The 23,315-nt window shown below is 37.6% G+C and overlaps 2 protein-coding genes across 2 annotated transcripts; both read right to left on the bottom strand.

Annotated features, from left to right (window-relative positions):
• Positions 1 to 9,518: 9,518 nt before the first annotated feature.
• Positions 9,519 to 10,337, bottom strand: LOC139194663 (uncharacterized). Its single transcript, XM_070819559.1, has one exon. The coding sequence runs from the start codon at positions 10,335 to 10,337 to the stop codon at positions 9,519 to 9,521; it is 819 nt and encodes a 272-aa protein (XP_070675660.1).
• Positions 10,338 to 15,507: 5,170 nt separating this feature from the next.
• On the bottom strand, positions 15,508 to 22,809 carry LOC103423856 (uncharacterized). The gene is made up of 9 exons (XM_029099860.2): positions 22,330 to 22,809; positions 21,985 to 22,171; positions 21,740 to 21,876; positions 21,545 to 21,657; positions 19,915 to 20,158; positions 16,763 to 16,915; positions 16,569 to 16,648; positions 16,406 to 16,455; positions 15,508 to 15,938 (listed from the first exon to the last, which is right to left on the bottom strand). The coding sequence occupies exons 1-9, from the start codon at positions 22,714 to 22,716 to the stop codon at positions 15,802 to 15,804; spliced, it is 1,488 nt and encodes a 495-aa protein (XP_028955693.2). The 5' UTR covers positions 22,717 to 22,809; the 3' UTR covers positions 15,508 to 15,801.
• Positions 22,810 to 23,315: the final 506 nt, after the last annotated feature.

The following is a 23,315-nucleotide window of genomic DNA, read 5'->3' as shown; positions in this document are numbered from 1 at the left end:
GCCAGAGTTAGATCTTCTTTCATGATCAATTATTCAAACAACGGGTGGTTTGCTGGGAGTCTTTTTTGGAAGAATGTTCTAGCTATCGAGTCGTTGCATCTGACTATCTTTGCCTTTTCTGTTTTAAACCTCTTCACATAGTTGTGAAACGACTCATTTGGGTTATTTTTGACTTTGAACAAGTGGTAGGACTTTTCCTTGATCGAGCGATAGGATGAATATTCTTTGGTGAAAACCAAAGAAAATTCGTCGAAACTCCGGATGGATTGTGGCGGTAGGGTGTAGAACCAATCTTGCGCCTCGCCTTGTAGAGTGGTGGCAAATATCTTGCACATGAGATCGTTGTTGTTTTGATAGAGGATTGTTGGGCTTTGGTAGTGTTTTAGGTGTTTCTTCGGGTCTCCATCCCTTTTGAAGGATGTGAAATATGGTATGCTGAATTTGCACGGAGGTTCTTCCTGCTCGATTTCGTTCGTGAAGGGTGACCTACTTATGTTGGTCATGTCTCATCGTAGTGCCTAGTTAGTGACCTTGTTGCGTTGGAAATCGTGCAATCGCTCAGTCATGAACCTTTCTACTTCTTCCTGAATTTGCCTTTGTTGGGGGGTAACAAAGCTCTCGGGTGCCCCTGATCGTGAATTACTGGTCTAGGCTGCTTTTCTATGTGTTCGGCTCGTCTATGTTGCGGTTGTGGTGTTTGTGGTTTGTTCTTAGCAGGCGATGAAATTCTTCGTAGGCTGTTGGTTGAGCTTAAGCCGGACTGAGTGACTGCTTCTCTCCGTCCTTCATGCTGCCTACTTCGATGTGAGCCAGATGATGCTCCTTGAGGGCCTAGCCGTGAATGAACACTTTTCCTGGAAGGTTGCTCATGTTGACTATTAGAATGTAGCCCCAACCGTGAATGTATACTAATCCGTGGGCCTAGTCGAGAGTGCACGCTCCTCCGTACCCTAAGATGGGAGTATACATTATCTCGGGGGCCCAATCAGGAGTGTACACATTCGTGGCTGCTGAAGAGGTTCTTCGTCTGCCTTTGTCCTACTTCGAGACACCTCGTTTGGGGCACGTTGCATCTTGGTGCGCTGCAAGAGCTGATTCACCAAGGTCTCTGCTGTGCGAGGGCGATCGTCAATTCTATGACTTGTCGAGACAAGTGTTGTTCTTTATTTGAATTGGAAGAGCTTGGAAGGAATGCATTTCCTTGAGCAATGAAAGTGTGGTAAACTCCGGGTGTAAGATTTGAGTTAGGAAATGTCAAATCCCCGGAGAAATGTGGTGAAAACGCATCTGGTTCAATCGTAGTCCCAGAAATTTGAAGTGGGGACGGTTAAACTAATCTTGGACCGATTTGGGCTGTATGGAAGGCCACGGGAACAGGCTGGGGCACGGGAGCAGGCTAGGCGACTGGAGTGGGTTGGGTCGCATGATCAGGCTGGGTCACGGGAGTGGGCTGCTCGGCGTGTGGCGCACATGGGTGCGAAGCTAGGGCTCGGCTTGGCAGCGCGTTGGGTTTGCGTCGGGCTTGAGTGCTCGGGTCGTCTCACTTTGGGCTTGGGCCCTTGTGGGCTTGAATGACATGACTTGAGCCATGGTTGTGCGCCGTGGGCCTTGCTGAGGATGGCTGCCGTGGTGCCCCGTAAGGGTGGTGCCACTCCACTCATCGTTGTGTTAAGCCTCGTAGATCGTCGCAGTCCTAATCCTTAAACTTTGGAATTTTCGTTCGTCGATGTTTCTGAATTTCTTGCCATTGTACTTTTCTTTTACGTTTTATCGAAGAATTTTTAAAAATAAAAATTCCAAGAATAAGAACGTACGAAAAATCTACAAGTGAACAAGAAAAAGAAAAACCTTAAATGCGAGAGTCTTCTACAAGCGTTTGATCAAGACTCTCAATGAATGCACCAATTTGTGGATGCAAATTTCTTCCTTCTTGTTCTTGGATTAAAATGCACATGCAAAAACAATTAATACCTTAGGTCAAGGCCAAGAGCCTCATGCGCCCACAATGAATGAGGGAGGGCTTTGGTCGAAAAACCTCCGATGCCAAAGTTAGAATTTTGAAGGAAAAACATTTGGAGAATTTACAGAATTTTGCAAGAGGATTCAACTTAGGTCTTTTGAGAAATGAAGTGGTATTTATAGGGGTGTGGCCTGCCCTCTTTGGAGAGGTGGGAACCGGTCACATTTGGTGGTTTTAGGGTGTAATTGCAAGATATTATATCACCATAATATCTTGCAATCAATTAGGAAATTAATTAATTTAGGTAATTAATCATATTTTGAATGAATATTTGAAGGTTACCTTGTGGGAAGGTTTTTAATAAATTCCTATTTTGATCACTTTTGACCTTGATTAAGTGATGATTGTCCGTTGCTCACGCGTAGGAGTTTCGATGTGCCTCGAGGGTAATCTTGTCTTTTTTTCCCATAAATCCACGTGTCGCCTCCATATTTTTCTTGATTATTTTTTGCTCCACAGTATGGGCTGTGGAATAAATTTCAAGTTTTGACATGCTACAAGACTGGGATGGAACAATTTTTGGTTTAAGTGTTCAATTGCAAAAATTTGTGAATTTTTTTCCGTAATGTGCATGTGGTGTGCATGGCTACATCTTAATATGAGAAGCGGGAATGTTCACTAGTTATGATGCACATATGTTGTGCCCTAGAATTTAGCGAGTATGACCACAACCTAGTTGGCCTCGACGAAAAAAAAAATTAAGAAAAAACTTAGAAGACGTTAAGGGTCATGCGTGTCCGTGAAATAACGACAACGAGTATCATGTTTTCTGTGCACGGTTAAGTGGTGGTTGATATACGTAACAAGACATTTAAAACTGTCATTTTAAACTTATATACATAACAAGTATGTTTTAATTGTACCCATTATACCAAGATGTTACCGTTAAAGTTTCTCTCATTTTGTGCATATCATGTGCATGTACTGTACATATTATGTGCATGTGGTGTGCATATAGTGTGTTATGTGTAGATGGTGTGTATTTACATCTTTGATACTCTTCACATTAACATAGTTTACTACTTTTTCCTTTGATTCAGAGGCAGGCCCTGCAAATACGAGAAAAGGGAACAAGTTCGTGAAACAATTTCCTTTGATTCAGTTGGGTTCCTTCGTGCTGCAAGTTTTTCAAATCCTTGAAATATTTGAACCCAATCAAATTTGATACCAAATTCAAAATAATGAATTTTCGATTCTTCATATAAAGTTTAGGATCATTTATCAGATTGCGTCATTTTTCTGATTTCGAAGAGAGAGTTGTGAGTTATGGGTTTTTGGGTTGAACTCAGATATGTGTGCATGTCATGTGCATGTCGTGTATGAGCGAGCTTAATATGAAGAGAGAGAACGAGTACGCAAAACAATTTCGTCCATATTCTTCTCTCTTTCTTCTTTCCACTCTGATTTCTCTATTTTCTCTCAAATTTATCTATTCTCCAAAAGGCAACTGACCTTTAATACATTTTTTCATTTAATTGCAGCAAAAGCCAAACCCTATTTTAGTGCTTGTAAATTTGGATCGAGAGGGAGCAAAGGGAGGGAGAAGATAGAAAAAATGAAAACCCACATATAAATCAGAGAAATGATAAAAAATAAAATAAAAAATAAAAATTGAAGGATTTGGGTCTCCTCCAAGAAACACCAAACCAATCATTTCAACTCCAAAAATTCATCAATCAAAAAGCAAAATTAAGCAAACCCAGTTCACAAAACCTACGAATGAAAAGGTAAAAATTGAAGAAGATTAGTGGGTTAGAGAGAGAGCTCTTGTACATATTTGAAATGTAGCGAGAGGAGACAGAGAGAAAGAGAGAGAGCTTGGATGAAGAAGATGGGTGGGTTATAGAGAGCTCCTAGATGAAGAAGATGGGTGGGTTAGGGTTCTTCGAACTAGAATTGGGGGAGAGAGATTTTCTCTCTCTTTCCTCTTTGTTTCTCTCTCAACAAAATGAGAAATGAGAGCTGGAATTTCTGGATAACCTATTTATATGAGAGGACAATTTGGTCATTTTAGGGTGTAGGAAAAATCCTATTTATGTCCGATTGTTGTGCATGGCGTGTGCGTGGTGTGTGCATATTCAAAATGTCCTATTTCTGTCCCAAGATTAAGAAACTGTCATATTTCTGGGTATTTCCTAAAAAACTATTTTGTTTTCGGAATTTAATATTTAGAGAGATGTATTCAATTGAGATTTTAAAAGGTTTAAAAAATTGTAAACATATAGAGTGTAATGGAGTTTCATAGAATCTTAGCGGGATGTATTGCATATAAAGTTTGATAGACTTTGCTTCACTCTCAAATCCAAGCCTATTCAATATAGACTTTCAAAGTGTTATAAAAGTCACACTGTATTGATTTTTATAACATCTAAAATATCTATAAAAATCTTTTGGTATTCAATTATGACTTTTTGTGAGTCTACAAAAGTCCAGGTGTATTCAAAACTTCATTAATTTTAAAGAATTTAAAAAGTCATGAACTTTGAAGGACTTTTTTTTTAGTACATCGATATTTTTACAAAAGTCATGAACATTGAAGAACTTTGAAGGACTTTGACTGCTTTTATAGTGAGTCTTTTGTTATAACGTATCTAACCTCTCCCCCTAAGATTTTGATGGATTTCAATTTTTTCATTTCTCTGATAATATACACCACCATCCACCATAATGCAATAACTATCATTATTACCACTTCTAACACCATATCGCCACCGCCACCTTACTACGACCATATCCTCCACCCCCACCACCACCGTTGTTGTGAAATCCCATCCTCGATTTCGCTATTCAATTTTTGTATCTCAAATTTTCGCGACTTGATTTTTATTTAATTAATTTTAGAGTTTTAGTTAGTCACAAGTTTGATTTTTCGTAAATATTTATTAAAATTTAGTAGACCTTTCAGGCTCACACTTAATACTTTTGGATAAAGCTCGATCTCCCGAACGCGTATGCGAAAATTGTTTGCATAACTAAGTTTTAAACGAGGTGATGTAAGTGAGCAAAGGCAAAGGAAAAATAGTAATTAGAGACTCCTATATATGGAAAGGCTCCAGGAATCCAGGAGACCTTCCCAAAATGGAAATGTGGCACACAAGTTGACCTGAAGACCTGGTTTTGTCTGCACTTGAGCCGGCGGATTGGCGGGTTTTTAGGTGTCATATTCGGCCGACTCGAACGATGAAATCCGTCAGCCACCATCACAGTTAGAACCCTTTCGTCCCCACGATTAAAACCCACCATTGGTTACCCCATTTGGCTGCTTTTCACGGCGAGCCGAACTCCAGCCCCTACCTTTCCCGGAGTTTCAACGTCGATAATCTCCTACCTCCGTTCACCTCAACATCAGCAACCACCACCAGTCAACTCATCGTGTCCCCATCTACAAAACCTAAGCCTCAGTTGGGACGTTGAAGCTCTGGCAAGGGTGCACCATTTCCGGCGATCCGAGACTTGGACAACCCCTTTCGCTGTCCTCTGGTCAAATCCAGACTCTGGCCAATGGTATTACTCAGAAATCCTTTGTAACAATGTAGTAGTATCCATCTTAAATGTTATCAAAGTAAAGAAGGAACTGATGAGGCCAGAACTCCAATGGCCACATAGAGATACTCTAGCCGAAACCATGAGGCAAGCATTACATGCATGCAAATTAACATAGAAAATAACCAAAAGGGAAAATCAGACATGTAAAATTAAAAAGAAACACGTTGTGAGTTGTGAGGAATGTAGAAAAAGATATATGGGGTAAAAGTGAATTTCATTGATACGTGAATAAGAAATATATAGGGTTACAAGTACATTCCTTGCTATGCAAGACACTATCCTTACAAGTTAGGAATACAACTACAATTAGGATTACAATCATATCTAGATTCCAACTAGGATTCTATTGTCTAACACTCCACCTCAAGTTGGAGAGTGAATGTCAAGAACACCTAACTTGCGTATCAAAGTTGAAAACTTGTCCTTCCCAAGAGGTTTAGTGAACAAATCCGCCAACTGGTGTGCTGTACCCACATATGTTGTCACTATAGTTCCATCTGCAATCTTATCGCGTATAAAATGACAATCCATCTCGATGTGACGAGTTCGCTCATGAAAAATAGGATTAGCGGCTATATGCAACGCTGCTTGATTATCACAAAATAAAACCATAAGACCTTGTAAAGGAATATTCAAATCCTTCAACAAAAAACGAAGCCAAACTAACTCACAACAAGCACCTGCCATAGCTCTATATTCTGCCTCAGCTGAAGAAAGCGACATAGTTTTCTATCCCTTTGTTCGCCACGAAATCAAAGAATTTCCCAAGAATACACATACCCAATAGTCGAACAACGAGTGATAGGACAACCTGCCCAATCAGAGTCACAAAATGCAGCTAACTTGGTCTGGTTGTCAGAACAAAATAATAAGCCTTGACCTGGAGTAGACTTCAAATAACGAACAACACGAAGCGCATCATCCATATGAGGAACACGAGGCTCGTGCATAAACCAACTCAAAACATGCACGGAATATGTGATATCTGGCCGAGTTATGGTTAGAGAAATCAACCGTCCTACTAAGCACCGATACTTTTCAAGATCCTTGATAAGTTCTTCTTAATCAGATAATTTTGTGTCATCCATAGGGAAAGTAATGGGTCGTGCACCCAGAAAACCATAATCCTTGAGAATCTCTAATGCATACTTTCATTGTGAAATATAAATCCCACGTTGAGATCGAGAAACCTCAATACCTAAAAAATATTTTAATTCGCCAAGGCCTTTTATCCGAAAGTGATCACGGAGAAAAGACTTCAGAGAATCAATGGCACTGACGTCGTTGCCTGTAATCACAATATTGTCCACATAAATGAGTAAGGCTGTGAAAGAAGTACCGGTCTTTCTGGTGAATAATGAATAGTCAGCTTTTGATTGTTGGAAACCAGCTGAAACAATGTCAGTAATAAATTTAGCAAACCATTGGCGAGAAGCCTGCTTGAGACCATATAGAGATTTGTGGAGGCGACACACAAGATTCTCCCCCTGTTGACGAAGACCAAGAAGAGGAGACATATAAATTTCCTCATGTAAGTCACCGTGCAAAAAAGCATTATTAACATCGAGCTGATGAAGAGACCAAAACTGACTAGCAGCAAGAGCGAGAAGACAACGCACAGTAATCATCTTAGCAGTAGGAGAACAAGTGTCATGATAATCAATACCTTCAGCCTGTGTGTAACCTTTAGCAACCAAGCGAGCTTTGTAACGCTCAATAGAACCATCAGAATTATACTTCAATTTGTACACCCATTTACAATCAATGGGAACTTTGCCAGGGGGCAAGGGAGTCAGGGTCCAAGTACCATTGGCATGTAATGCTTGAAGCTCCTCATTCATGGCACGACGCCAATAAGGATCACTGGCAGCCTCGGCAAAGAAGGAAGGCTCCACATTCCGACTAACAGAATATATATATATGAAAAATGCTTGGGTGAGTAACGGTGATAAGAAATAAAATTACAAAGTGGATATCGCGTACCTTTTGTAGAACTGGGCTGCGAAGGTGAGGAGTGGTGTGGTGGTAGAATCACCTGCGAGCAGACGTAGTCCTTTAAATAGAACAGGGGTTTATAGGGACGGGAAGAGATGCGGTGGACGTGGGAAATGTCAGAATGAGACGTGATCGATGAGGTGGTGGGGTCCGGAGGTAGGTGGGGTGAACTAAAGGGGGTAACAGGTGGGGCCATGGGTATAGTGTCGGGAGGGTGGACATGTGAGGTGTCAACAAGAGATAAAGCTATGGATGTATAAGTGGATGAGGTGGTAGGAGATGGATGTGGCGTAGTGACAGGGGGTGGGGGATAAAGAAGGTCCAGAGAAGAAAGAAGAGGCAGGGTAGGCGTAGGGGATGAGGTAGGGGTGGGAGGGAGAGTATAAGGGAATGAATCTTCATGGAAGATGACGTCCTGACTTGTGAAGAGGCGGTGAGTGTCGAGGTCATATAGTTTGTATGCCTTTTGGCCGGAAGGGTAACCAAGGAAGATGCAACGATGGGCTCGAGGGGAAAATTTAGTGGGTGGAATGACAAAGGTGGCATAGGCTAAACAACCAAAGACGCGGAAGTGATCATAGGTGGGGACTTTGTTATGGAGGACCTCAAAGAGAGATTTATTATGGAGAAGACGGGTGGGAAGACGATTTATTAAATAAGCAGCGGTAAGGATACATTCACCCAAAAATTTGAGAGGAAGATTGGACTGGAAGCGAAGGGTGCGTGCGGTTTCTAGGAGGTGCCTATGTTTGCGTTCAATAATGCCATTTTGTTGAGGGGTATAGACACAAGAAGTTTGAAATAAAACCCCATGATCGGAAAAAAATGGACGAAGAGAAAGAAATTCGCCGCCATTATCAGTACCAATGTTTTGGATTTTAGTATGGAATTGGGTACTGACATAAGCAAAAAAATCCTTGATTAATTGTTGAGTATTGGATTTATGTTTCATGATAAAGATCCACATAAAGTGAGAAAAATCATCGACAATGGTTAAAAAATAATGAGCTCCAGATAGGGAAAATTGATGATTCGGGCCCCAAATATCACAATGAATTAAAGCAAAAGGAAAATGTGTTGAAATTGAACTTAAACCAAAAGGTTGACGAGTTTGTTTTGCCAAAGGACAAACATCACAAACATGACTAGAATAAAAAGAACAATTTAAAAAACTAGAAGCTAAAGCTTGCAAACAAGGAGAAGAATGATGACCGAGGCGCTTATGCCAGAGGGAAGACGGGATGGTGATGACATTGCAGAGGGGGTGACGAGATGGGATGGAGGAGGCAAGGGCCACAAGGTAATATAGGTCGCCACGTCGCTTACCCACACCAATCATCGCCTTCAAAACCAAGTCCTGCAAAACACACCAAGAGGGAAAGAATGTTATGGAACACGATAATCCATCTGTAAGCTTACCAACCGATAAAAGGTCCACTTTAAAATTAGGGACGCATAAAACATCTTTCAAATGTATAGAGGAATTTAAACGAAAAGTGCCAGTTGAAGTAATAGGTGCGGTAACGCCACTAGGCAAAGAAACATGTGGCAACTGCGAAGTAGAAGTATTAACTAAACACGAGGCGGAAGAAGTAATATGACCTGTAGCACCACTGTCAAGGATCCATTGACCAAGATGAAAAGCTACGGGAAACAAACCTTTGGAAAAATCCTCACTAAAAACGGCATGAGCCTGATGAGGTGAATGAGGGTTGGCATCGTCAGTTAGGGCATTAAGGACTCGAGAGTGTTGGTTGGCCGAGAGATGTGGCATAGCAATCTGGACATCATGTAGCGTGGGCTGCCCTTGCACGTGGTGGGCTGATGGAGGGACTGGAGCAGTGTGGGCCTGGGGGATGGTAGTGGGCCGAGTAGTAGCTGCATGGGTGTTACAAGCAGAAGGAGCAGCACCATTGCTGCGTGAAGAACCAGTAGATGTAGAATGACGAGGTGGCCTTCACGGCTGGCCATGGAGAGGATGACCAACAAGGTAACCATGAAGCTTGTGGCAATTGTCACGGGTGTGAAAATCATAGTTGCAATAGGTGCAGTGAAGAGGAGGACGGTCGGAGGAAGCACGAGACGATCCACGGACCGCCATTGCTGCTGCAGGTTGGTCAGTTAAATGGAGAGAACCCATCGAACGCTGCTTCTCTGCCTGAGACACGTATGAACATGCTTGACGAACGGTGGGCAAAGGGTTCATCAAGATGATTTGATCGTGAACGGTAGAAAATGACTTATTAAGCCCCATGAGAAATAGCATAAGCTGCTGTCTGTCGTTCTTGGTGCCGGAAGAGCAAGTGCAATGGTCATTGTACGAGGCAAGTTCTTCCCAAAGGCCTTTGAGACGAGTGAAATAGGCAGAAACAGATGAAGTGACTTGGGAGATTGTGGCAATTTCACGGTTGAGTTGAAAGATGCAAGGAGTGTTGCTTTGGGAAAACCGTTCACGGAGGTCATCCCAAACGACTTTGGCAGTGGTGGAAAAGAGGACGGACTCGGCAAGGTCAGGCTCCAAAGAATGAAGAAGCCAGGAAAGAATCATATCGTTGCAATGACGCCAGGCAGCATGCGTATCAGGGTCCTCGGAGAAGGATGGTTCCTGAACGTTACCATTAATAAAGCCAAGTTTGTTTTTGGCACTCAAAGAGATCTCCATGCCCCGTGCCCATGTGGCATAATTGTCTCCATTTAATTTTTTGGAGACAAGAACAAGGTTAGGATAATCAGAATGGTGAAGGTAAAAAGGAGTACTGGAATCTGAGTCTCCCATGATGGAAGAATGGGAACGGCAGAAGGAGTCTGCCGAAAAAAAAAATTAAAGAGAAGCTAGAGTTTTGAAACCTGCTCTGTATACCATGTAGAAAAAGATATATGGGGTAAAAGTGAATTTCATTGATACGTGAATAAGAAATATATAGGGTTACAAGTACATTCCTTGCTATGCAAGACACTATCCCTACAAGTTAGGAATACAACTACAATTAGGATTTCAATCATATCTAGACTCCAACTAGGATTCTATTGTCTAACAAGGAAGGATCTGAAGGCTGAAGCCACTCACTTCCACCATACGATCCACCAATAACAATCATCGCAGAATCTTTAGCACGAAGTTGCTTCTTTACATGCATGAAGATCGCTCCATAATTTGCTATTGCTTGAGCTGAAGTGAAGTAACCAAGAGCGCGTGCATTTTTAAATGCTTCTTCCCTTGATCTAAATGGGATTGATTTCCCATAGTACCGAAGCGGATGATGAGAAAAATAGTTGTCTCAAAATAGTACTTGTATGCGTACAAACATGATCCATATCTTTTTCATGCATACCTCAATGTATAATTGGAGAGCTTGAACCGAATGACGTTGTCACTGAGAAAGCCGATGGCAAGTAGAGCATTTCTAATGATGCTTCTGCGCCGAGGTAAGTAAATATTGGTGCACCCCAATGTTAGGAATTGATCACATATCGTTGTTAAAAAGTAGCATAGCTTTCAGACCTATATATAGTTGAAATGATTAAGTACTAGTTTGGTATTGAGGTGCTTTTATTAAAAGTGGGTATAAAAAAAAGCTAAGTTCAAAAATGTGGTAAACACTTAAAAACAGCTTATTTTCACAATTTTGGGTGAAAAAAAGCTAAAAACATGAAGCAGCAAAAATGAGCTTATTCTCACAACACAGTAGAACCAGTTTTTTTTTCAAAGTATATCAATACCAAACCAGCTCTAGTGTTTGGTTGTAATAAAATGTTTGAAAATGAGTTTCATCAAAATCAGACAAAGCTTGAGTTTGGCCGTGTAATATGTGCATCCGCTGGCGGTGGAGCTCAGCCTTGGAATGTTTAGCAGTGTAAAAGAATTAAAAGAGGTGGTGACATATAGAGAAATGATCAGTAAATGGCATTGAAGTGAATATAGAAATGGGCTCATGACAAAGGTTTTGTGGAAGAATGCAAATTAACAGGCTTTAGTTTCAGTTGTGTGTTTCAAATGGTGTAATATATACTAGTCAAGTACTATGCACAATAAACATACATAACGTATAAACTGAAAACTTTGGGGTTTGGCATGCTCACAATAGGCAGTCTTTTCTAGTCTCATTAACAACAACCAGCCATGCATACTCAAAGTTACAAAATGTGTTTAATGGGTTTATTTTCACTTTCTAAATTTTAATCCAACGTTCTCCTTCAATTTTAGTGTTTTCTTCGGCAATGGTTTTACTTTTTTGTTTTTTGTTTTTTTTTTGGTCAATTGGAGATTTCATAACAAAGTCCAAATGAACATTGTACACAGATCACACAGATCACTTAGCTGCAAGTTTACAACTACCCCTTAAAATGGAAGGAGTGTCAACTACATTGTAAAAGATGAAGAAAATGAAGAACTGTGTATGAAGATTTACAGAGAAGAAAGACAGAGAGAATGAAAGAAATGTTTGAGACTTTTCAGATTACTTTTCATAAAAATGTAAAGGTTTACAAGATATGCTATATATAGCATTTTACACTTTGACAGCTCACCTCTAACTAACTTTTAACAACTCAGCTAACTACCAACAATTCTCAACTATATTTAGCTGACATGGCAGTTGACATGGCACACACTCACAGTCTATTTGATGTCTACACTTATCATCCCCCCTTAATCTCAGCTGGGTTTACCAAGCTTGAGATTGCAGCAATGTCTAAAGAAAGCTGAACCAAAGTTGAACAACAGCAGCCCTCTCAATTGCACAATCAATCTCTTCGTGGTGGTTCTGTCAAGTCTGATGCTCCAAAGACTTATACGTTCCTTGTTTTCATCAAAAGATGGGAAAATTGAGTCTTCTCTCCACCAAAGGATGTCACTTGCCCAACAAGTAATGCCAGCAGTAGATGGAGAATTTTACAATCCCCTACAAACCAAACCTTTCAACAGCTACAACTCTAATAAACTAATCTTTACAGAAAACATGGCTTCGTGCCCACAAACTTCAATCAACTAATCTATACAGAAAGCACAAAGAGCTAAACATGCTATCAATGTCATTAGACTCATTTTCTGCATCAACAACCATATCATCTTTTATATCATCAACCACAACTCAAATAGTTTCCTCTTTGTGGACTTCTCTTCAAGAAAATTCACAAACAACTTGCATCTCGGTAAGGCACCATCTTGTTTAATAGAATCCCTTATTAAATAAGTGTGATTTGCCATATCATTCTAAGAACACTTGACGTCATACAAACTGAAAAACTTTAGCAAGTGAACCAGTGGATTGAAATCATGACACCCTTCCTCTGCCTTTAACAAGAGCTTCACAAAGAACATCCTTCTATAAAGGAGTCGTAGCACACCCTCATGCTGGTATACAAATTCTTACGGGATTACCTTTCGTGGGATTTACCGTCAACATCTCATTCAACATTGGCTTCAGCCTTTAATATTTACAAACAGAAAATTAACAAACTATAGTGTGGCATCGGCCTTAACTATAGTACCACGGGATTGCCCTTTGTGGATTTTACCAGAAACAACTCCTTTTAACAATGGCATCGGCCTTCACAATTTTAACAACAAAAAATTAACATCTATGTAGGATTACCCTTTGTGGGATTTACCTACTCATAACACAGGATTACCCTTTGTGGGATTTACCGTCAACAACTTCTTCAAACTTCATCTTTCTCTAAAGCACGTATAACCGGACTTATAGTAGATACATGCTAACAACTGAGCTGGTTAGACTCAACATTATAGGCTGTTATAATCTTCTGAACAATTCAAACCCAATAAAGAGACAATAGAATTTCAGGGAGGCAGAGAGATAGAATTGGACACCATAAAAATTGCATAGTTCATGATTCGAAAATCCGGCATACCAAATGAAGTCCATGACAAACACTGATCTTGAAGCAATGAAGAATCTTGAACCCAAATATCAGAAACAAATTGAAGAACCCATAAAAGACGCACTAGAAAGATGATTTCATGCTTTTAAATCTCAACATCTCAACTTAAATGGCTTCTTGCCCAGAACAACAAACTAATTGATTTATGCAATACTAAAAGAAACAAAGCAAGTAACTGAGAAACTTAACCTTCACCTAAAATTTTTGAGTTGGGCATTTCGTCATACACCTGGGCTGCACATAGGTATAAACTTTCATAAATTGATGACCAGATGTGATTCGTAACACCGCACCATGCCCTGAGCAAAACCCATCAATTTTAATCCTCAGCCGTAACAAATTTCGAAAACCCAGAAAAACGCGTGATAACCCAATGCTCTTCAAGAATCTCATCATTGAATTCTCTCCTTAACAAAGATCACAGCAGTAAATTGCTTCCTAACAACCCCGAGATACAAATAAACGGCAAAAAGGATCATAGCTTTAATGGACCCATCAGAGTCAACTAAGATGTTTCCAATGGCATGATGTTGCCGTGGAAGCGTCCGTGGCCATGAACGGATTGCAGAGAGCAGAAAGTTATGAACTGCATGACCACCTAGAGACGGCGCTTAGTGGTGGTGAGGTTGGCGACATCTTCTTTCCTTGTATCAAGAACTCGATGAAAATCTGAAATTTTCCCGAATTCAAGAACCGAAACTTCAAGAACTAAAAAGAAAAACAAATGGCGACTTCTCTTTGGCCTAAAGAAACAATTTTGACGACCCAGATTTCACCGACAATCTCTGTTCATAGCCTAGACGAAAAATCAACCAAGAAGTTACAGAAAGATCACGGAAGCATCGAAGAACTTGACAGAATTTCTATTGAAAATCAAAATAGAAAATAAAACTAGAAACCGATGAAAACTAATGAAAAAAACGGAACCACCAGAATCTATGGCATGAGCCTGGTGGCTCTAATACCATGTTAACTACATTGTAAAAGATGAAGAAAATGAAGAACTGTGTATGAAGATTTACAGAGAAGAAAGACAGAGAGAATGAAAGAAATGTTTGAGACTTTTCAGATTACTTTTCATAAAAATGAAAAGGTTTACAAGATATGCTATATATATCATTTTACACTTTGACAGCTCACCTCTAACTAACTTTTAACAACTCAGCTAACTACCAACAGTTCTCAACTATATTTAGCTGACATGGCAGCTGACATGGCACACACTCACAGTCTATTTGATGTCTACACTTATCAAGGAGGATACAGAGAGAAAGTAGAGAGAATCAGAGATAATTTTAGAGAGAGAGAGAAAAAAAAATGCTTTCTTGCTTTCATTAAGTCTCAAATGATCCAAGTTTATAGTATTTAGAGACTTCTCATTTATTACTCACGAAGAAACTGAGCTGACTACTCGAACAGAAAATAGCTGACTTAACAACCTAAACAGACTTCTAACAACTTCTTTCTTCAATCTGTGAAACTTGGCAATGTTACAACGGTTGATATCTTTACATCCCCTTCAATCTCATGCTTGGACGAGCCAAGCATAAGATTGGCACAACGTTGATTAAACAGTGGTGCAGAAAGATCCTTTGCCGGTATGTCTACAAATTGTTCCGCAAAAGATACATGTTGCACATTCAAATCCCCTCTTGTAACTCTTTTTCTGACAACGTGGTAATCTATCTCAATGTGTTTCACTCTTCAATGGAATACTGAATTAGAAGATAATGCAATGGCATAAATATTATCACAATAAAGCATTGAAGGAATTTATATATAAAGGCACATGGAGATCAAAAGAGCTGCCTAATCCAAGCCAATTCAGCTACAATGGCAAGAACTCTAATACAAAGGAACATGGAGTGGAAGAAAGCTTATATAGCATGAGTACACTATCATGGTAACGTTTCATGTCAATAATACAAAAACACGTAGACAAAAAATAACACATATTCTTGTCTTATTGACGTGGGGTGCTATTGTGACAGGGTAATCTGTGCCATTGAAGTTCTAGTGGGGATGCCATTGATGCAAGTCCAATATTTTAATGGTGTAAACAATAACGAAAATTTAGGGATTACGTTTTGATAGTAGCTATAAAGTTTGTAAATACCCCTATGGTTGCCCTTTTCAAATTCTAACGAATATGGGATACATCCAAAGGAGAAGAAAACATATATAGGTTCAAATATTACATGCAACTAATAATCAATGGGTGGCCTTTGTCATTGGCAATTAATGGATTTTTCCCTGCAGGACACACAGAAAGTTGTAGCTGGGATTTGCCCTAATCAATTTGTTCTCCGTGGTCTTATTGTTTGAAGGGGTAATTTTCATTATTTGAATGCGTGAAGGTCGGCATAGTACTTGACCAACCATCCTTTGATGATATGCACTTCAGTTTTTCGCTGCTCCACCAACCAGCCTGGATCAGTAGTGTGGTTTGCACGAAGTATATCCAAGCAATGAGATCCTGTAAAATAAAATTTAATTTTGTACATTAATTTAAACAATTTCCGTATGTCTATATCCTTTTGGTATATCCGTTTCTTGTAATATTTTAAGCTGAATGAATTATATTTAGGTGGGATTATTGCCCTATCAATTTTTTTTTCAAATGTAATATATTTGAACAGTCTGTTTGATGACTATTTTAGTTTTAAATTTTTATTTGACGTCCATAAAAACTGACAAAAACATTTTTCAGATTTTAGTTTTTAGAAACAAGATGAAAACTGGAAACCAATCTTGTAGTTTTTGTTTTTAAATACACAAAAAAAAAAAAAAATTGGAATGAATTTGAAATCACTTTTCATTTTCCTAAAACTTAAAAACTGAAATTGGTTACCGAACAAATTTTCAAAAGACCTCAAAATATAACATTTTGTTTTTGGTTTTTGGTTTGACCCTTCTTCTGAAAATATTGAGTTTGACATGTACCATTCTTTGTATGGACGGCAACAACAGTGCGTGATATGTCCTCCAACACCCTGTGTAATGAGAGTTAAAAACAACGGTTAACTTTGCCAGGTACATCATGAATTTTGGTTTATCAAAGCAATATTCCCTTTATTTGTGTTTATATACTAATTTTCATGCTTACCCGCCACTACTGTATGGGTCTCTTAGCCCATTGGAGAAAATGATGTTACTAGCAAACCTGTGGAGAGCTAGTTTTATATCCTGTGTTTGGTATAATTTTAGTCAGCAGCAACATATTGAAGTGAATTAATATTGTATATATGAAGATAGAAACTGATGTTAAAATGTTGAATATAATATAAAGAGGACACTTACATGGCCTCCGAAGTACGTAGTGGCCCAACGTGGTCGAGGAGGGACACCATACTTTGCCTTGCAGGATTTGATGTAGGCTTCCAGATCGTACAGGTGAGGTTGAAACATGGTGTCGTTGCTGATGCTTATGGGTATCACCATGTCACTACACGTCTAATACAAATCAGAAAGTCATGAGTCACATCTAGAAGGTCTAAGGCCCCATTTTGTTGTCGAATTTTTACAGCCCTATAAACCCATCTGTCTGTGTGTGAGAGAGTAAAATTTCCCACTAAAATATATATTTATCATTGTTAATATTGGCAATGACTGATGTTTGTATTAAGATGGTTTTTTTTTTTTTTTTTTTTTTAATACAACAAGAAATTTCTAACTATAGGGAATTTGGGTCAAAAGCTACACAATGGAAAAATAGGGAAGGATTGTTGAATATTTAAAAAATATAATATATATATATATATATGAGGCTGTTTGACGGAAAGATGGGTCATTGACCTGACAATTATATCTTTTCAAATTAGCATTGCAACCTTTTTGTTAATACCCAACGGTTGCTGCATGTTTTACAACATATATGACTTTTGGGTAATTGGTGTTTGTATCAGATATGTCCATTGGACATAATGCTGCAATGTGTTGTATCCCATGGTGAAAAGACATACTCAAATCAAATGATGTGTCTAAAGGGTGTAATTATCTCTATATATAGTGGTGACATTAGTAGAAAAGCATAATTCAGAAATTTGTTGTTTACATAATTTCTTTGCTCTCTTTTCTCTCTACATCACATTCATACAATTTCTTTCTAGTTATTTCTAAGGGAATATAATTCGGTTTTGCTAATCGAATATTCCATACTTTGTTGTATCCTGGAAGTGATTTGCCAAGAACCCTTTAGCAAACTCATTCGAGTGGGGGCAAATAACACTTTAAGAAAACGATTCAAGTCGTACCTCAAAGTCATCATTCGGATTATTCTCTATATTTCTATATTTACTCTAACAGGTATCACCATGTCACTACACGTCTAATACAAATCAGAAAGTCATGAGTCACATCTAGAAGGTCTAAGGCCCCATTTTGTTGTCGAATTTTTATAGCCCTATAAACCCATCTGTCTGTGTGTGAGAGAGTAAAATTTCCCACTAAAAGATATATTTACCATTGTTAATATTGGCAATGACTGATGTTTGTATTAAGATGGTTTTTTTTTTTTTTTAATACAACAAGAAATTTCTAACTATAGGGAATTTGGGTCAAAAGCTACACAACGGGCTCACCGTAGTAACTTGGTATTGAACATGCTATCTACGTAATTCAAATCTAAGTTCTTAGGAATATTAAGATCGTTATTAACATTAGTGTTGCCTTGAGAATCCATATTCACTCATGCAAATTTTAATTTTTTTTAATATATGCGGTCGTCTTATTTCTTTTCCGTCGCTAGCTAGAATAAGAATCAGATTTCATTTGCAGTCAATTTCTCTTTCTTTCTCTGCATTGGTTTGTTAACAACTTTCAATTGTAATATGATAATGTTTAGCTCAAGTACTAATTAAACACTAAACAAGAAAGAAACAGTCTGTGTATGAATGGGATTCTATAGCATTATTATGTAAGACAATATTAGTAACAATACTTAAGTTATTTCTATTCGACCATTTAATCAAGTTTTCTTGAATAATTTTAGGAGGAAACTGATCATCTGTGATCTTTCCTATACATAACATAGTACGCCACACACATTTCTTCCATGATTTATTGAATTTCTACTTATTGTAAAATTATCAAGTTCTTTATATTGGATTATATTATCATAGGTAAAGAAACACTTTGTAGTTCTTTTTCGGAAAACATTTTCAAGTTCATATTTTAAGAAAGCACTTATTAAGTGTTTGTTTTTTCAAGAAACACCTTCAAGTGTTTTTCAAAACGCACTTGAATTTCTAATATAAATATCTACACGTTCTTCTAGATGCAATCACAAACAAACTCGAAGTACGATATATTAGTTATACATGGTGTCAACATAAATGTGACTTAGTAGGGGGATCTAGCTTTAGCTTGAAGAGGAAATGAGTTCTCGTTCTAAACTGTACCGGGGGTTGCTTCGGTCAGTTACAGGGATGGTCAGTAGGTAAATAAAAAATAAATGTGACTTAATGTAAAATAAATGTGACTTTATGAAAATTGGAATTATGTGATATGCAAATGCAACACACAAAAGAAAAGGCAGTATGATCCACACGAACTTGTGTATCTTCAAAGGCAACTCTTTGAACGATGATTACTCAATCTTGGAAAATTATTTGGTAAGCAACCTAGCTAGCATGCGCGCGCATGTCAATGCATGTGACCACATGAAGGCCATCTGATTTTATCAAGTGGTGGTGGACTACTCTTTTGAACAAATCAGCATCAAGAATATTTGACTATTCTTTAGAATAAATCAGTATCGAGAATATATAGTCCACTCTTTTGAACAAATCAGTATCTAGATATTTGACTATTCTTTGGAATAAATCAGTATCGAGAACATATATTATCCTCCAAAAACATGTACATGTGTTTAGGTGGGCTTTGCACAGTTGCGCATGCGCGTAGTAGGGTATGTGCGACAGGAGGATGAAGATTCAAAGTCTACGCCTAAATTCGAAGCTTCGAACTTGAGACATTTTTTTTTTAAAATTTTAAAAGCAACCGTAAACTTAATTAAATCAAAGGTCAAGATACGAAACCATTTTAAAACTTAGTACTGTGGTGGCATTAAACTTTGGAATGCTAAAAAGATCCTTCCAAGGGTTGAAGGGGTTTTAGATTCAAACGCCCTCCTCCGCCTTAATTAAAAAAAATCTAGTTGATGTTTAAATGTTTATCCTTAACATTAATATCCTAGTAGATAAGGTGTTGGATTTCTGCCTATAAGTCTCTAGTTCGAAACTCCTCCCTTCCTAAATTATTGTAGTAGTTTCTAACTCTCCACCTTCTCCTAATAATAGTAAATTGTAAAATAAATACAAAATTGAACAAAAAATTTGAGCTATAAAATTGGTCTTGTAATGCATGCAAGCATTGGTATTACTTTTTAAGTTTGTCATAATTAATCAATTATGAGATGGTGACAAGATAACTAAATTGATGTAACTAATTACCTGCCATCTCCACCCTATATCTGTTTCAGATAGGTTTCCGGGTTGATTAACATAGCACGACCTGTTTCCTGTGTATGCAACAAGGCCTGCAAATATTTTGCTTAGAGTATCATTTCCAGAAGAAGCTCCATCAATTCCTCCACAGACAACAGTAACTGGATATCTTGGTGGATGATCGTATTGAGCTGCCCGAGCATAGACCGACTGCAAGTAGTCCTTCAGCTCAGAAGAATTGTTCAACAAACTAAAAAACAATAAAACAATGAATTAATAAGTGATCATTAATCTTGGGAAATTGACTAAAATGAGGCTTTTTATAAACGAAACTGTTATTGACACTCTAAAAATCTCATTTTTCAACCCTCACAAATGTAATTTTCTTTCTAAATATAATAAGTTTAGAGTGTAAAATGAGAATTTTGGAGTGTTAGTAACAATTCTGTTTATAAATCTCAAATGTTGAAATGATCATCAAATAATGAGATATCAACAAATCTCAAAAAGTAACAAATTCATCAACTGAGATTTGTATTTTTTTTTATCGTTTCAGCCAATTTCTCAATAACAATAAAGTTTCCCCAGACTTATGTCAGGCTCGGCCCAGGCACAATGCGGGCAGGGCAACCGTCCGGGGCCCAAAAAAATTGGGGGCACCAAAATTATTAGGGTGATATATTTATATATGTTTTTATAAGAGTATAAATTTATAAAATTTGGTTTAGTGATAAAGAAATTTAACTAGAACTGGTGGTTTTGTTGTTTAAAATGAATGAGGAGGTCTTATGTTCAAAACACCATGTGTGCTTATTTACATTCCAATTTTTTAAAATTTCTTTTCATAATAGTATAAATTTATAAAATTTGGCTAAATGATCAAGAAGTTTAATTAGAAGCAATGGTTTTTGTTGTTTAAAATTAATGAGAGGTCCTAAGTTCGAAATGCTATGTGCATGTTTATTTTTTTTTTCAATTTTTACAAATTTTTGTTTGGTTGTTAATTTATTTACTAGCTAGTAGCTATGTGGGTTGCTATTTTTAAATATTCATTCCAATTCAAGTCAAATATTCAGCAAAGAGTAATGCACAGACTAAATTTTTAGACCAAATTTGCAAATAATATTACGTGTCATCAAAATATTTAATTTAGTGTTCATTCATTACTTATACATATCCTTAAAGACTCAAAAAAATAAATATTTTTTTAGTCTTATATTGACGAGGTTAGTAAATAAGAAAAAATAACTCACGATTTATACAAAAACACTTTAAAAGTTCAGATGGAAAACAAAACTCATAATCTATCTACTTATAAGCCCGAAGTTTTTTAGTTTCCTTCTCTTGATACAAAATAAATTAATTATTCCGTGTTTCTAAATTATTGAGTTTGAAGTGTTTTTCTAAATATAATTTTATTGATGTCTTACGTGTTAAAACAAATATTTTTTTATATGAAATGAGGGCACATTTTTTTACGTCGCCCCGGGCCTTAAAAATCTCTGGACCGGCCCTGACTTGTGTAAATGAAAAAAGTACAAATAATTCTTAATGACACAAAGAAATATCAAGCTAGCTAACTAGTCCAGAAATTATGTAAATCCCAACATACAATGTCAAGGTTTGCTACACTAACCTGCAAGTGTGGAACTTCTTGCTAAGAATTGAGAGGCCTCCATGCTTAGAGGCAATTTCATCAATTTCAGACCATGATTTCTTTATTGTTTGGTAGCAAGTCTCACTCGCTTCCTGCACATGCATTCCAAAAAGTTATATAACTCCAATTGATGACACATTGATGTTAAAACGTCATCAAAGAGAAAGACTTTACTTGAAAATCCTTGGTCACAATGGAATAATATCCCTTTTCTGGTGGGATAATGTTATCAAAGTAAAGAATTGGTGCTGACGATGCTAGAGCTCCCACTGCGACATGGGGATATTTGAGCCGAAACCATGAAGCAAGCACTGTATCAAAAATTGAAAATCAAAAGGGAGAATAAAAAACATGGCCAAAAAGTTACCTATCTTAATTACTAAAACAATATTCGTGAAGGTGAATGTGCAGTCACTCACTTCCACCGTATGATCCACCGATAACAATCACCGGAGAATCTTCAGCGTGAAGTTGCTTCTTTACATGTATGAGGATCTCTGCATAATCTGCTATTGCCTGGGCTGAATTGAAGTACCCAATAGTGCTTGCATTTTTAAATGCTTCTTCCCTTGATCCGAACGGGATTGATTTCCCATAGTACCGGTGCTGATGAGAAAAATAAGTGTCTCAGACTGAGTAATGCAATAGAACTCACTTGATCAACAGTCCAAATTAATAATAATCTTATTACATGTTAATTAATGTCCGGCAAGAAACTACTTCCCTTAGTTCTATGTTGCGCCCGGAAATTCTTTTGTACATACCTCAATGAATATCTGGAGAGCTTGGAACTGATTGGCGTTTTCACTGAGAAAGCCGATAATAGCAAGATCGGTGTCAATTGAGTCTTCTGCGCCCAAGTAAGCCAATATTGGTGCACTAACATTGGAGCCACCCCAGTACTTGGAGTTGATCAAATATCTTTGTTGAAAAGTAGTGAAGCTATCGGGCCTGAAGTTGAAATGGTCAAGTGTTTGGGTGTAGTAAAATGTTTCAAAATCATTTTCATTTGCAAAATAATTTCCATGTACAAATGTTCCTCCAGTAGGACTCAGCCTTGGGATTTTCAAGGGTGAACCAGAAACTGAGGTTGTGATAAATAGAGAGATGATTGGTAGAAGGAATAGAAGTAGAGATATAAATGAGTTCATGGCAAGGTTGTAGAAGAGAATAATTTTAGGGTTTCAGTTGTGTGCTTTGGAATCTGGTACTAAGCACAGCCATGCATGTATAATACATATACACAAATATATAATACATGTAAATGTACAATGATCGACGTCTCGAAGAAAGGAGACTTTTGCATTGTATTGACTGTTGACTTTAGTGGTGGGGGACAATTGTTTAAAGGTACAAGAACTTAATATTAAAACAGTTAGAGCATCTTCAAATAATATATCAAATATAGTATGTCAAAATTTTATTTGATGGCTGATGTGGCAAATTAAATACAAATGCTAAATCTTCTTGTTTTCCAATGGATGTGTCAAATATTTATTTTATTATTTTATTGGGCCTAGAGTTACATTAACTATTAAAAAATAATCAAAATTAGTTTTAGTTTGTATTCTATTGGTTGTTAATGGGACCCGTGTATTAAAAAAATAAATTAAATATATTTGACTCCTTCTTTGTTTGCTGTAAAAAAGGCAGCTAGAAAGTAAGGAGTCAAATAACTCACATGTCACATCATATATGACATATCCATTGGAGAACACTTGAATGTTTTTTAATCATATTTGGCATATTT

The sequence above is a fragment of the Malus domestica genome, chromosome 03, assembly GCF_042453785.1.
Source record: "Malus domestica chromosome 03, GDT2T_hap1".
Classification (NCBI taxonomy): domain Eukaryota; kingdom Viridiplantae; phylum Streptophyta; class Magnoliopsida; order Rosales; family Rosaceae; genus Malus; species Malus domestica.
The sequence above is the reverse complement of the archived record's forward strand: the minus strand, read 5'-3'. Positions and strand labels throughout refer to the sequence as shown.